The sequence below is a fragment of the Pseudophryne corroboree genome, chromosome 9, assembly GCF_028390025.1.
Source record: "Pseudophryne corroboree isolate aPseCor3 chromosome 9, aPseCor3.hap2, whole genome shotgun sequence".
Taxonomy (NCBI): Eukaryota; Metazoa; Chordata; class Amphibia; order Anura; family Myobatrachidae; genus Pseudophryne; species Pseudophryne corroboree.
The window spans coordinates 411,749,382-411,765,881 of NC_086452.1; the positions used below are offsets into that span (position 1 = coordinate 411,749,382).

The following is a 16,500-nucleotide window of genomic DNA, read 5'->3' on the forward strand; positions in this document are numbered from 1 at the left end:
GTCCATCTCCTCGGGCACAGTTTCTAGACTGAGTCTGATAGGAGGGGCATAGAGGGAGGAGCCAGTGCACACTATTGATTTCTTAAAGTACCCAAAGCTCCTAGTGGAACCGTCTATACCCCATGGTACTAATGTGGACCCCAGTATCCTCTACGGACTTCGTGAAAAGGATTTACCGGTAGGTAAATAAAATCCTACTTTTCTAAACTTCACCATTACAGTCCAGGTTTTAAGGATATCCATGCTTGAGTCCAGATGGTTAAATCAAATTGACTGAAATTGACTTTTCCTTTTCAGAATTCCCCAGTTTGGGGCCCAGACTCGGCTGGAGAAAGCAATTGTTGCCCTGATAAAGATATTCTATAAGTATGCTAGTAAAGGCGGTGACCCATTCTCACTGGAGACAAAGGAACTCAGACAGCTTTTACGGAAAGAGATGCCGACACTACATCCCGTAAGATCATATCTTTATGTTTTTATTAAAATAATTTTTTCATTTGCAGAACAGCATTATCTTAAACCATATGAAAAGTCGTGACTGAAGTTAAAAAGTAGGATAGGCTCATACTGATCATTGGATTGATCTCAAGTCTCCCTGGTATCAACACACGAATGTTCCACCTCTTCAATTAATAATTTATCTAGGATACACAGAGAGTGTATTTGTCGAACATGCAGATAAAAATAATTGAAGGTAAAATTTTGTAACTTAGCAAAACTTGGTTGTGTTGCGGGGAGCGCAGAGGTCATTTAAAATGTCTAGGCGAGTTTTACAGTTGGGAAAGGGCCACATCCTAGCTCAAATTTAGAGTAAAAGCAACTTTGCTGGTATTTGTGTGCTACACTAGAAAGCAAGCGTACTTTCTCTGCATGGAAGAAACAAATGCAATCTTATTGCAAAATGGGAAAAAACAACACAATATTCCTGGCGCTGCAATTGTCGGCTTTGAAAGCAGCTCTCTCTGGGGTACTAGGTCATTTACCCCAATATAGATCAAGAAAAAATACAATATGAGAGTGCGCTTATCAAATCCAATGTAGATTTTATTATATTAAAATTTTTTTTTTTTTTTTAAACTTATTATTGTATACATGCAATTCTATATAATCTAATATCAGCCGGCCGGCTATATACAAAGACTTATTTCCAATATAGTATAAACAATACTGGCATATAATCAAAACACATTTCCTAAGTATTTAAATTTTCATTGTACTGAGTTCTTATCAGCAGCTCCAATCTGTCTGCACAAGTCCATGTATATACGAAAAAATGTTTAGCAGCTTATTGCATCAATTATATTAATTAGCAATCTCTTAAACAAATATTGACGCCAAGTAGGTAGTTTAGTAATGATCTAAACCACAGTTTTCCTCACAGCTGAACAGTTCCATTAAGGCAGTTCGTATAAATTTTGTTACAACTGTAACTAATGAAATTACTATGTATCAGGTTGAAATCTGTGTACCGTACAGAGTGCTTCTGTTAACCGGCTTGCAAGCATACATACGGCGTCCCTCCTGGTTAGTGTTTCTCGTCACTGTCCGTTCACTTTGGAGGGGAATCACTTCATATGTCACTCGCCGTTTCTTATCCTCCCGGCGGCTGGCCGTACGGCTGGAATATTTCCTCGTCAGCCTTACTGGAGGTTATAGAACTTGTCAGCAGAGAAGGCATACACAACCCCGCGCCTTCGGGGTGTTAGCAGTCACCGACCAGTTGATGTGCAAAATGCTGCGGTCTGTACAGGCTGACGAGGAAATATTCCAGCCGTACGGCCAGCCGCCGGGAGGATAAGAAATGGCGAGTGACATATGAAGTGATTCCCCTCCAAAGTGAACGGACAGTGACGAGAAACACTAACCAGGAGGGACGCCGTATGTATGCTTGCAAGCCGGTTAACAGAAGCACTCTGTACGGTACACAAATTTCAACCTGATACATAGTAATTTCATTAGTTACAGTTGTAACAAAATTTATACGAACTGCCTTAATGGAACTGTTCAGCTGTGAGGAAAACTGTGGTTTAGATCATTACTAAACTACCTACTTGGCGTCAATATTTGTTTAAGAGATTGCTAATTAATATAATTGATGCAATAAGCTGCTAAACATTTTTTCGTATATACATGGACTTGTGCAGACAGATTGGAGCTGCTGATAAGAACTCAGTACAATGAAAATTTAAATACTTAGGAAATGTGTTTTGATTATATGCCAGTATTGTTTATACTATATTGGAAATAAGTCTTTGTATATAGCCGGCCGGCTGATATTAGATTATATAGAATTGCATGTATACAATAATAAGTTTTTAAAAAAAAAAAATTTTTAATATAATAAAATCTACATTGGATTTGATAAGCGCACTCTCATATTGTATTTTTTATTGCAAAATGATTTGTCCAGGGGTAAATTTGCACTATTAAGTTGGATTTGCTCCTAAATCTTAATGAGGCTCATTATTGAGAAATAAAAAGATTAATGACTCCTTTTTCCTCTGTTTGGTGCACACAGGTCCCATAAAAACCTATTGTGCCCTGTGAATTTAGTTGTTACTAGGGCATGCAGTGGCAAAAGCAAGATTTCTAGAAGGGGGTTTCAACATACAATCCACAATCTCCCACTCGGTGGAACATGGAATACAGTATTAATATTTAAATCTATAGATGGTATTTAGTATAGGCTGTATCAAACATATTTAAATAATATAAATAAGATAAGTGGTCAGGAAAAGGTTAAACATAAATAAATACACAAACATACTGTAATAGAACCAGTACTGCACTTTCTAAGTACACATTCTCCCACCTCATGGTAAGGCTCCTGTCTCTTCTTCCTGACAGCTACTCTCTGGTCCAGTGCACTGATTGAGAACTCAAAATCACACACATCAATCTTGGTAGGAGAAGCTGCTAGAACTGGGCATGAGCAGCAACTCCGCTCTGTTCTTTACACTGCATCAGCTCCAGTAATAGTATTATGGGGGTCATTCCGAGTTGTTCGCTCGTTATTTTTTTTCGCTACGGAGCGATTAGTCGCATTTTCATGAAGTGGGTGTTTCTGGGCGGAAACTGGCCGTTTTTTGGGAGTGTGCGGAAAAACGCAGGCGTTTCAGGGAAAAACGCGGGAGTGGCTGGAGAAATGGGGGAGTGTCTGGGCGAACGCTGGGTGTGTTTGTGACGTCAAACCAGGAACGAAAAGGACTGAGCTGGTCGCAATGGCTGAGTAAGTCTGGAGCTACTCAGAAACTGCGGGGTAATCGTTACGAGAAAATTAGCGAATCTTTCGTTCGCAATTCTGCTAAGCTAAGATACACTCCCAGAGGGCGGCGGCTTAGCGAGTGCAATGCTGCTAAAAGCAGCTAGCGAGCGAACAACTCGGAATCACCCCCTATATACCATTGCTATTATTGTCATAATTTGAGACACTTGCCAGGATGAAGGGGGTTTCTGGGCAACCAGAAATTCCCCCTGCGTTTACCTGTGGCATGGCCCAGTGTCAGGCCCACCAGTTGAGTGCATTGGTTGGGGCCCATGTTTAGGGGTGTGGCCAGACTCCAGAGTGGGTGTGGCCAGGAGCCTCATTGTTTGACTAACTATTAGAGAGTGAGGGGTCTGGCCCCTTCATAAATATATAAAGTATATAGAAGTACAGAGAACTTTTGCCTATACTATGCCAGTACAGAGAAATATCTTGTGATTGCAGCAGTGAGAGTGCAGATCATTGGCATTTTTACAATGTGTGCAGTGGACACGGCCCCAAGGGGCACCCACGCTGCACACACTACACCCATGTTTCATTACTTACCTTTCCAGAGTCTCGCATCTATGCTGCAGCCGTGCAAAAATCAACTGCAAAATGGTCACAGCACATGCACAGTAGTGATTAGTCTCCGGAACATGGTGGTCACCATGTTTCCGAAGACCTACACATGTGCAGTATACTCTGACACACTGCCATTGTCTACTGCGCCATGGAGAGGAGGGGGCCCACCTGGAGTCTGCACACGGGCCCCTTCCTCTTTTAAAACACCCCTGGTCCAGATGATTGGTATGTAAAAGCTCAGATCCTGGCTCCATGAGTCTGCAGTGCTGGGAACCTGCTGTTCTTTGGACTCCAATAGCCAAAATGTTCTGTCTCCTTACAGTTTCGGGTCTTCTTCTCCCCATGCAGATTCAGGTTCCCTTGTCTGATCCTACTCCAGTGTCGGACTGGGGCAACCACTGGGGGAATGCAGTGGTAGGGGCCCATGCTTAAGGGGTGTGGCCAGCCACCACAGAGGCTTGGCCAACAATTGGAGAGGATGCCTGCAAACAACATGGATACTACATTTTATTTATATATATATATATATATATATGTATATATATATATATATAGCCTATATCAGCGGTGGCCAACCAGTGGCTCTTTCTTTATTTAAATGTGGCTCCCAACACTGTAAATCATGTGACCACAACAGATACAGAAACCGCTACACTCCAGCCAGACAGGCAGCAGCACTACAGGGACCGAAAATTGAAGGAGCCAGATACTAGAGGCGAGACACCCACTGACAAACAGAGAACACATTAGGGGCTTGGTGGGGGAACTTTAGTGACACATGAGGGTGGGCTAGAGTGACACAAGGCGGAGCTGGCTGGAGTGACACAGAAGGGTCCTGGCAGGAGTGACATGGAGGAGCTGACTGGAGTGATGAAGGAGGGTGCTGGAAGTAGTGACACATGGAAAAGCTGGCTGGAGTGACATAGGAGGGTGGTAGCAGGAGTGACACATGGGAGAGCTGGCTGGAGTGACATGTGGGGGGCTGGCAGGAGTGACATAGGAGGGTGATAGCAGGAGTGTCACATTGGGAGCTGGCTGGAGTGACATAGGAGGGTGCTAGCAGGAGTGTCACATGGGGAGCTGGCTGGGGGTCTGGGACTCAGGGTCGACAACAAAAAGGTCGACACACCTTAGGTTGACACCAATTGGTCGACACACCTTAGGTCGACATGGACAGAAGGTCGACAGGAACAAGGTCGACGTGGAAAAAGGTCGACATGAGTTTTTTATGTTTTTTTGGTGTCGTTTTCTTCGTAGAGTGACCGGGAACCCCAATTAGTGCACTGCGTCCCCTCGCATGGCTCGCTTTGCTCGCCATGCTTCAGGCATGGTGCCTTCACTCCGCTTCGCTCGGCACAGATTACCGTTCCAATCGTAGTCCACGTGGATCGTTAAGTATGAAAAGGTTCCAAAAAAAAAAAAAAAACTCATGTCGACCTTTTTCCATGTCGACCTTGTTCCTGTCGACCTTTTGTCCATGTCGACCAAAGGTGTGTCGACTAATTGGTGTCGACCTACGGTGTGTCGACCTTTTTGTTGTCGACCTGGAGTCCGGATACCCTGGCTGGAGTGACATACAGTAGGAGGGTGCTAGCAGGAGTGTCACATGCGGAGCTGGCTGGAGTGACACATGGGGGAACTTAAGTTTATTATGTGAATTTGGCTTTTTCAATTATTTTATGTGAAAGTGGCTTTTTCAATGGATCTGACTTTAAATTTTTTTATTTTATGTCGTTCTGGCTTTGGGGCGTGGTCTAGCAGGCACAAGGCCACATTCCATTTTTGCATGCACGCCTTCGGCTCGATGTCGGCTCTTTGACGTACCTAACAAGGTTTTTTGGCTCTTTGTCACTGACTGGTTGGCCGCCCCTGTCCTATATAATAGCCCAGCTCTGTGACTTTGTGCCTGTGTGTATAACGCATCTCTCATTGGGTTAGTGGCAGGTCTATCACACCCAGTCCACAGCTGATTTGGGGAGAAACGCCCTCCCACACAGGTTACATCCAATGGGAGGCTCTGCCCTTTGCCTGCTGTGTTTTCACAGAGCAGGATTAGCAATGGGACTGATGGAGCTGCAGCTCCAGCCCCACACCCCAAAATAGGGCCACTGCACCTGCAGCAACATATCCTCCAACAATTTACACATAAAAATGTATACAAATTCGAAAAGGGGGCGTGGCCACAGCTACAGCTACATGGCCACGCCCCTTTTCCTGTACTTTCAATGGAAGCTTGGAGAGTCAAAAATCGGTATAGACCATAAAAAAAAGGTACTGTACCTGCCAAAAAGGTGCAGCAGGAAGCTATGCCACTGCATCTGCAGCAAGTCTCTGCGCTGTAGATAGGGGGAAAAATCCTTTTGCTGCAGCGTCGTATGTCCTGCTGCCAGTCCGCCTGCCATCAACAATCCCCACTCCCTAGCCGCAGCGCAGGTGTAACAAAAGCTGCTGCGGCCACCAGCAAACGTGTATGAAAGCGGTGCAGCGGAAGGCTTTCATAGCCCTCCCTGCGCCGCATACTCTTTGAGCCCTGGAGCCTCTCTGCGCGTGATGTCACAGAACTGCCTCCCCGCCACAGCCGCACCCAGATCCCCAGAGGCCCTGACTCCGCAACACAGCACCTGGGCTGCCAGCCTGGAAGCCCCGAGATGGCTAATGTAATGGATAGAGTGGGTGATATCACGGAGGGTAATGTATGGACGCTGAATCAATGTAGAAGGTGACAGTGCTGTGCAGTGCAGTGGGTGTGCAGTCAGGGCCGTTGCTAGGGTGTTCGTCGCCCCCCCTGCAAATCATAAATTGGCAACCTCGCATACTTTACAAAGGCACAGCGCACATAATACCCCCTGTGGTAGAGACACTTACACATGTAACGTCCCCTGTACCAGAGACGCTTACACATGTAATGCCCCCTGTACCAGTGACGCTTACACATGTAGCGCCCCCTGTACCAGTGACGCTTACACATGTAACGCCCCCTGTACCAGTGACGCTTACACAAGTAACACCCCCTGTACCAGTGACGCTTACACAAGTAACGCCCCCTTTACCAGTGACGCTTACACACGTAACGCCCCCTGTACCAGTGACGCTTACACACGTAACGCCTCCTGTAGCAGTGACGCTTACACACATAATGCCCCCTGTAGCAGTGACGCTTACACACGTAACGCCACCTGTAGCAGTGACGCTTACACACGCAACGCCCCCTGTAGCAGTGTCGCTTAGACACGTAACGCCCTCTGTACCAGTGATGCTTAGACACGTAACGCCCCCTGTACCAGTGACGCTTAGACACGTAACGGCCCCTGTACCAGTGATGCTTACACACGTAACGCCCCCTGTACCAGTGCCACTTACACACGTAACGCCCCCTGTACCAGTGCCACTTACACATGTAACGCCCCCTGTAACAGTGACGCTTACACAAGTAACACCCCCTGTAGCAGTGACGCTTACACAAGTAACGCCCCCTGTACCAGTGACGCGTACACACGTAACACCCCTGTACCAGTGATGCTTACACACGTAACGCTCCCTGTACCAGTGCCGCTTACACACGTAACGCCCCCCTGTACCAGTGATGCTTACACACGTAACGCCCCCCTGTACCAGTGCCGCTTACACACGTAACGCCCCCCTGTACCAGTGCCGCTTACACACGTAACGCCCCCCGTAACAGTGACGCTTAGACACGTAACGCCCCCTGTACCAGTGCCGCTTAGACACGTAATGCCCCTGTATCTGTGCTGCTTAGACACGTAACGCCCCCTGTACCAGTGCCGCTTAGACACATAATGCCCCCTGTACCAGTGATGCGTACACACGTAACGCCCCCCTAAACTGCAGCTCCCAGCCGCCCTTAGCGCCGAAGCATTACGGCCCTTAGGGCTGCTGGGAGCTGTAGTTTATTGAGTGCATCGTCTTCCCTGTATTGCGGCGCGTTGGGACACCGGCGCTAACAATAGTGACTGGCTGCTGTGCGAGTCTCCGGGAGAGCCACTGCCAAAGGGAGGACAGCAGCTTAGCTGCTTCCAGGAGGAGAAGCAGGATAACCATTACCCACCCCTACCTCACTCACAGTACCTCCGGGCCCCATCTGCAGCACCCCCACACACCTCCTCCAGCACCCGCGGTAGCTCCGGACCCCCTCCCCCACCCGCAGCAACCCCACACCCGCCTCTCCCGCCGCACCACCGCATTCGCCCCTCCCCCACCCGGGGCACCCCCGCATCTGCTCCTCTCCCACCCGCGGTGGCTTCAGACCCCAACCTGCAGCACCACCACAAACCGCCCCCCACCCCCCTCCCGTGGCACCCCCGGATCCCACCCGCGTCTTCCCCGCACCCGCCACTCCCCCAACCAAAGCACCTACTAGGTGATTCATCAGGCCCTGCGTGCGCTGTTCACGCCGTTGCAAGGGGCTTATCACCCCTTAACCATCGCATGCCCTTTGTACGTGCAATATTTAACCACTCACACAATTATGATTGGAGGTAATACTCCATATAATAAAAATATTGCTCGCCACAAGGGTGTGCAAGGGTTAAGGGGGCGTAGCCCATTACGACGGTGTGAAGAGCGCCCGTAGGGCGCGATGAATCACCTAGTATATATATATATATATATATATATATATATAGTGTATATACAAATACTGATAGTTCATGCAGTATAAGCTACAAAGATTATGTACTGTAGTGAATACCTCACAGTCCTGGAAATTCAGTACAATGTAACGTATATTTAATAATAAAGCAAAAGATGGTAATTCTGTCTCTATGTACTACATGAACCTATGATAGGGGACCCACATACACACCAGCTAGTGTCTAAAACTCAATGAGAACTGCAAAAAAAAAAAAGAAAGGTTCAAATATCCAGATTATTACAATTGGCATGACTTAAATGTTGGTTACTTAGTTTTTACGACATTGTAGTTTACAATATACTATATGTGAAAGGCTCAAAATTCTGAGAATGCCGAGATGTTGCCTGTAGACATTTTAACAATGTCAACATCATAGTATTCAACCCTGTGGTGTCGACATTAAAAATGTAATCTTTGTTATTGTCGACCTGTTGACTACATCCCCATTGGACAGAGTAAGTATCTTCTCGACACATTTCACTCGCAGCTCTCTCCTACTCAGCGACCATCTTTACCCGCTCTTTCTCCTGCTGGTAAAGGCTCATCTCTATCTATGGCCGCCAGCCCCAAGTAGTACAATGATTACTCCCTCGCTACATATATATAAGCTGTATTATATCTTGAGAACGTGTGGTGCTCTTTTACCTGTACTCTATTTTTGTTATTTATTTACTGTAATGCTAAGTTTTGTCTCCCTGTACTGTGCTTTGTACGGTGCTGCGAAACACTTGTGGCACCTTATAAATAATAATATAATAATAATAATAATAATAACAACCAGACCCTGGAACAACATGACCTCCTCCACCATCCCGACCCCTCACTATCCCGATGGTCGGTATGCCGACCAACAGGGACTATTTCCACTTGTGGGTGTCCACGACACCCATAGAGTGGGAATAGAACCCGTGGCGACCGCAGGTCACCACCGAGCCCGCAAGGGGCTTGCTGCACTCGCCCCTCTCCGCCGGGATCCCGCTGGTCAGCCATACTACACCCCCTGGAACAATATAGTTATAGTTATGTGAATTTCCAATGAAATAATGATGTGCTGTATGTTCCAACATGGGAATATGTCTACAGCAATGTCACCTATGAGTCCACCAAACCTTCTCTTTACCTTGTACGGGTTTCACCCAAGAGTCTATTTGTTCTCTCTGACATGATGTCTATTACTAGTCATTGCAGATCGTCAAAAGCGTCATCCCACAGAAATCCCTAAAATTGGCTCAACATATAGACTAGGGCCTGGTTGGTTGGGTTCGCTCAGTCCCACTGCCCTATAAGGTGGGACAACATGTATGACTAGCTACCAATGGGATGCGGTTAAGATACCAACTGTCAGGATCCTGGCAGTCAGAATGCTGACGTTAGAATCCTGCCACCTGTAAGTATGCCGACACCGGAATCCTGGCAGTGTCAGGGGACCGATGACGGAATACTGACAGCCGGCATGCTGTTTAGGTGCCAACCAGAGGGTTAGGCTGAGGAAGGGGGGGGGGGGGGGAAGGGTTAGGATTTGGCTACCGGGAGGGGGGTGGGTGGGTTAGGATTAGGCACCACCTAGGGGGTGCTAGGTTTAAGAACTATGGGGGTCATTCCGAGTTGTTCGCTCGCAAGCTGCTTTTAGCAGCTTTGCACACGCTAAGCCGCTGCCTACTGGGAGTGAATCTTAGCTTATCAAAATTGCGAACGAAAGATTAGCAGAAATGCGAATAGACACTTCTTAGCAGTTTCTGAGTAGGTCCAGACTTACTCGGCATCTGCGATCAGTTCAGTCAGTTTCGTTCCTGGTTTGACGTCACAAACACACCCAGCGTTCGCCCAGACACTCCTCCGTTTCTCCAGCCACTCCCGCGTTGTTCCCAGAAACGGTAGCGTTTTTTCACACACACCCATAAAACGGCCAGTTTCCGCCCAGAAACACCCACTTCCTGTCAATCACATTACGATCACCAGAACGAAGAAAAAACCTCGTAATGCCGTGAGTAAAATTCCTAACTGCATAGCAAATTTACTTGACGCAGTCGCAGTGCGGACATTGCACATGCGCATTAGCGACTAATCGCTCCGTTGCGAGAAAAAAATAACGAGCGAACAACTCGGAATGACCCCCTAAGAAGGGGAGGTTAGGGTTAGGCACTAAGGGCCTAGGTTAGGGTTAGGCTGCGGGAAGGGAGGGTTTAGGGGTAGGGGATAGCATACACTTACCTCGTTGGGATTTAAAGGATCGGGATGCCGGTGTTGGTATTGTGACTGCTAGCATCCCGTCCGCTGGTCACTTATACCCTACAAAGAAATACCACCTAGAACAGTGTTTCCCAACCGCGGTCCTCAAGGCACACTAACAGTCCTGGTTTTAGTGATATCCAGGCTTGAACACAGGTGACTTAATTAGTACCTCAGTTATTTTGATTTAACCATCTGTGCTGAAGTCTGGATATCACTAAAACCTGCACTGTTGGTGTGCCTTGAGGACCGCGGTTGGGAATGCCTGACCTAGAACATATTGCTGCAGACTCGGTCCTCATTACCCCACACAGTGCATGTATTGCAGGTAACCCAGCAGGTGCATCACAAATACATTTTAAAAGGTCTGCAGGTGGAGTTAATTATTTCACTTGTGATTCTGTGAGGAGACCTGCAAAACATGCACCGTGTGGAGTAATGAGGACCGAGTTTGCAGACCTATGACCTAGAATTAGCCTAGACAATATTTTCAAATTAGCTAATTACAAGCAACAGAGCTTTATATATTGATTTAGGCAATTATTATTGCAAAGTATTAAACCCACAACAAACTGCAATGGAGAATTCCGTCACCTCTCCAGACACTAAAGGGGGGTACTCACGGAGCGATATTCTAAAGGGGGGTACTCACTGAGCGATAGTCTAAGCAATCTGACTAGATTGCTTAGAATTTCAGCATTATCGCTCCCCGCGCATCGCTATCGCTGCTGCTAGATTGGCGAAATGAGCGCCCCCCCCCATCTCCCCCCACACGCTCAGCACACATCTCTCCGGCATCGGCCCGTCTATATGGGCCTTTAAAAAAAGAAATTCTGAAGGAAATCACTATATAATTAACACAATTAACACAGCATACTACTGTATATATTTGTTTATTCATTGCTAAATATATGTAATTTTTCCATCCTTTGCACACTATGAAGGCAAAACATTTAATTTAATTAGTGCTCAATATTTTCATAAAACATGTTTGTGGACAGGTTTTAGGAGACCAGACTAATTAAGAATCAATTCACCTTTATGAGGCTCATTTTAATTACAGTATACATAATGTGAAATATTATTCTGTGTTCCTGTGTTTTATTCATATCAGATATTAATCTGCACAGGGCTCAAATTCATTTATTTTTGTATAAAACAAATTACTAGTAGCTATGCCGATGTTGAAGTAAAAATTAATTAGCGACAGATTCTATAATCCTGATGATATTTCTGCTACAGTCACAGAGCAACAGATACTGCAGCCGAGATTAAACAAAATTAACAAAAATGATTTGTAGTCTAGTGAGGCAAAAAAGAAAAAAAGGTGTTTAATATTATGGTGCATAATCAATTATTTAATCAGATCACATGCATACTCTAGGGGACAAAATTGCTAAGAATCATGTTTGGTCTGAGTTTAAACGCGATTGGCATCGTTGGGAAACGTGAGAGTTTTTCAAGATCAAACACTCAAATGTGCTAAGATCGTGCTTAACAAAGGGGCTAATTCAGTAAGGATAGTAAATTCTGCTAATCAGCAGAATTTACTATCCTTTGGAACGCATGCTGGGGGCCGCCATCGCTGGGCAAGGCCACCCAGCATGCTGACCAGAGCCCCCCCCCCCCTTCCCCCCCTTCAACAAGCAGAAATTGTGAAGCGTTCGCAATATCTGCTTGTTAGCAGAAACTGTGGGAGCCTCCTGCCGGCGCAGCTTAGCTGTGGCCACAGGAGACTCACCGCCAGTTTCCTGATCGCAGCGGCTGCGTGTGACGTCACTTGGAGGACCAAAAGTTCCAGCATGCACAGCATTAAGAGCTGTCCCACTGTAAAGGAACTATTAAAATAAAAACAGACAACAAATGTATAAGTCCTTTAATACACACTCACCCTCACTCACACTCAATATACATATTCTGCTTATCCCTGGTGCTCTTCTCCCGAAAGTGACAACCGCTACCAGGGGCGTAGCCAGAATTTTGTGGGCCCCATAGCAGCATATTGAATGGGCCCCTGTCCCAATGCTTCCAGATAGACTCCTCTTTGCAGCAGTTGTTAATTTTATGCCCCATAGTAGTGCCCTATTTAATTTTATGCCCCATAGTAGTGCCTTTGTTAACATTATGTCACATTGTATGGCTGCCAGAACAAATTATGCAACACAGTAATTCACATTATTACATACAGTGACTGCAGTTCATAATATGCCACACTACAGTGCCTCTACTTCATATTGTGCATTAGTACAGTGCCCCAGTTCATATTATGTAACATTATAATGTCTTCCAGTTCATTTTATACCACATTACAATTAGCAGATCCAGGGGCATAACTAGATTGTTTGTGCCCCAAGGTAAATGTTTGAAGGGCTCCTATGTATCACCCAATTATTATTATTATTATTATTATTATTATTATTTATTATCCTATATTTATATGGTGCCACAAGGGTTCCACAGCGCCCAATTACAGAGTACATATGCACATAATCAAAACAGGAAAACAGTGACTTACAGTTGAAGACAATATAGGACAAGTACAGGGTAACTAAACATAGCTACATCAGTATGCAACACTGAGATAAGTATCAGGTGGCCGAAACCTGCAGGATTTGGGGCAGTAGAGGATTATTAAAGTAAGAAAAGGATAAGCACATGAGGGAAGAGAGAGCTTACATTCTAAAGGGGAGGAGCAGACAGACAGGGGTGACACAGACGGGGTACATAGAAAGCGTGGAACAGTGGGTTAGGATCAGATTTGGCTTGGTTTGGTGAAGAAGTGGGTCTTAAGAGCCCGTTTGAAGTTCTGTAGAGAGGTGGAGATTTATGAGGGGGAGAGGAAGAGAATTCCAGAATAAGGGAGCAGCACGTGAAAAATCTTGGAGGTAGGAGTGGGAGGAAGTAATCAGAAGACAGGAGAGTCGGTGTGCATTAGCAGAGCGAAGAGGTCGGTTGGGAGTGTAAAGGGAGATAAGGTCTGAGATGTAAATGGGAGAGGAGTGGGTGAGGGCTTTGTAAGCGAGTGTGAGAAGCTTGAATTGGATTCTGAAAGGGAAGGGGAGCCAGTGAAGGGCTTGTAGGAGAGGGGAGGTGAACGTAGTGCGTTTGGTGAGGAAGATGAGCCGGGCTGCAGCATTGAGGATAGATTGGAGTGGAGAGAGGTAATTGTCAGGGAGGCCAGTTAGGAGAAGATTACAGTAATCCAGCCTGGAAATGATCAGTGAGTGGATAATGGTCTTGGTGGTATCCTGGGTGAGAAAGGGTCTGATCCAGAAATATTTTTGAGATGAAAATGACAGGTTTGTGAGAGGTGCTGAATGTGTGGTTTGAAGGAGAGGGAGGAGTCAACGATTACGCCAAGACAGCGTACTTGGGGGCTAGAGGAGATAGTAGTGCCTTCAATGGATAATGAGATTGTGGGAGTTGAGGTGGTGAAAAACGCATGCAGCTGTGACAGAGGAGGTGGGCCCCTCTCCGCTCTGGGCCCCATAGCAGCTGCACTGCCTGCACCTATGGCAGGGCCATAACTAGGGGGGGGGGGCTAAGGGGGCATGCGCCCCGGGTGCAGGATTTGAGGGGGCGCCAAGGAGTTACAGAGGAGCAGGGTTTTTTTTTTAACCATCAGTGCTGTGCTGCTCTATTGAGACAGCTCCAAGGGCAATGTATCTGACCCTCCGACGCTGTGTGAGTGAGCTCCAGTACCTGGGATCTCTCCTATGTCGGCTACTGTCTTAAACTCTCTTCTTTGCCATGCAGTGCTGCGACTAGCGTGTGGTGCACCATGCAAGCTATAGAAGCGCACAGTTAGCAGTATCAGCCTCCACTTTTGTCTCCCAGATAGGGGGATTTGGTGTAGCTTATAGGGGGGTGTAATGCAGTGATGTAGTGCATCATATATGGTATGTAGTGTAGTAATGTATTGCAGTATATAGGGCATGTAGTGCACTAATGTGGTGTAGCATACTGAATAAACAGAGGTAGTGTAGTGATGTAGTGTAGCGTGTAGGGGATGTAGTATAGTGATGTAGTGCAGTGGATAGGGGAATGTAGTGCAGTGATAAAGTGTTATGATATAGTGCAATGCATGGGGACACACAGAGGAGCTTGTAGTTGAACACACTTATGGGTCATGTGACGCATAGGGCATTTGAGGCACATAGGGGAATATTGTCCAGTAGTATCCCCTTTTTTCAAAATTTTGGACAATCTGATTATTTTAGTCTGATAGGGTCTGTTTTTTTGTTTTGTAGTTTTTTATTTTATTTATTTATTTATTATTTATTTATCCTTATGTATTTTTTTTTGGGGGGGGGGGGGGTTTGGGGGGGGGGGGATTTGGTGTGGGGGGGGCAAATAGCTGGATTGCCCCGGGTGACAAAAATCCTAGTTTCGGCACTGCCTATGGTAACTATGCCCTTGCCCGCTACCATGGGAACAGACCGCAGATTTGCTGAGAGTGGTCTGTCTTAGAATCGTCCAGACACAATTCTTAGTCAATTTACCCCTAGGTGTGCTTTCCCCCCCCCCCCCCCCCCCATTGTTTTCAGTGGAGTAGAGAGCTGTGGTGGGCCCAGGAACTTTTTCAGGGGTGTGGCCTAATTGTGAGTGCATGGCCACGCCCCCTTATACAAATTGCTGTAAAAAAAAAAGTAGTTTCAGGAAGTGGCACTAAGCGCAGATTTTGTGCCCTTCAGCAAGGGGCAAATCCAAATGGGAGGATCAGTGTGATCGCTCCCCCCCACCCCCCCCTGACCCCACATGGGCAGAAGAGACTGCTGCTCCTGCCTCCAGGCATGTGAAAAAAATCCCCAATACCGCCAGCTTTCAGGGCTAATTGGATCAACCCTCGTGGATCAATTAGCTGCGATAATTTATCATGGCTGATTGATTCCCCCGCATGCCACAAAATACGTTGCAGATTCATGTGAGAGACTATTTTAGTTATTTTTATTTTATGCTTTATTTGTATTATCTTTACTCTTATTTTTTTTAACTAGTTATATAGATAAAAATTTTATATATATATATATATATATATATATATATATATATATATATATCTTGTCCTTTATATTGGAAAGAGCTATTTACTATCATTAAAAGAACTGTGACACGCCAGTATAAATAGTTTTTTTTATATGAAGATTGAACCAGTAACTATTGCATACAACTGTGCACAATTTCCTTTGTGTGCTTTTTCCCTGTTGTATTAAGCTTCCATTCCTCTTAATTGAGAATAATAATGAATGTTTTACTCTTTACTCCCTCAAGTGTTTAAATGGCGACAACCAATACAAAGAAATCCTGCAGAATATGGAGAGCAAGAGCAGAGGTCAAGTCGATTTCAAGGAGTTCATGTCTTTTGTGGCAAACTTTGCAGTAGCCGTAGAGTTCTCGTTCCTAAACGATGTCGAAATGGATGATGAATGACGGAGATAATTTCTTCATTTGTATTACCTGTTATCGTTCTTTGTGTATAGGATCAGTGTTAACAATTGCAATTGTACTAACAGCAACATGCATGCATAAAACGATCCCTTACAATGGTATTTATTAGTACTCTTGCTTTCTTGTGAGTAGAATTAAAGGGGTAAAAGACAGGATGAAGGGTAATTGGGTACGCAGAAGCCTCCTTGTAGAGAACTGATATTAGGGTAAGCAGTTACAGCGGCATTCCAAGTACTGGACAAGCTCTTCCACTGGCTTTCCCAGCAAGGCATTCTCATTGGCAGACGTTTCTAGAGCAGGACATATATTGAATTTTTGCTTTATACACTGTGGGCCTGAATCC

At 45.7% G+C, this 16,500-nt stretch overlaps 1 protein-coding gene across 1 annotated transcript in view; it reads left to right on the forward strand.

Moving 5' to 3' along the window:
• The window catches only part of LOC134957091 (protein S100-B-like), a 64,073-nt gene extending 47,888 nt beyond the window's left edge, over positions 1 to 16,185 (forward strand). The window contains exons 3-4 of the mRNA XM_063938836.1: positions 298 to 454; positions 15,981 to 16,185. Of these exons, the coding sequence (XP_063794906.1) occupies positions 298 to 454; positions 15,981 to 16,139 (316 nt within the window). The 3' untranslated portion in view covers positions 16,140 to 16,185. The remainder of the gene's footprint in view (positions 1 to 297; positions 455 to 15,980) is intronic.
• The last annotated feature ends 315 nt before the right edge of the window (positions 16,186 to 16,500 follow it).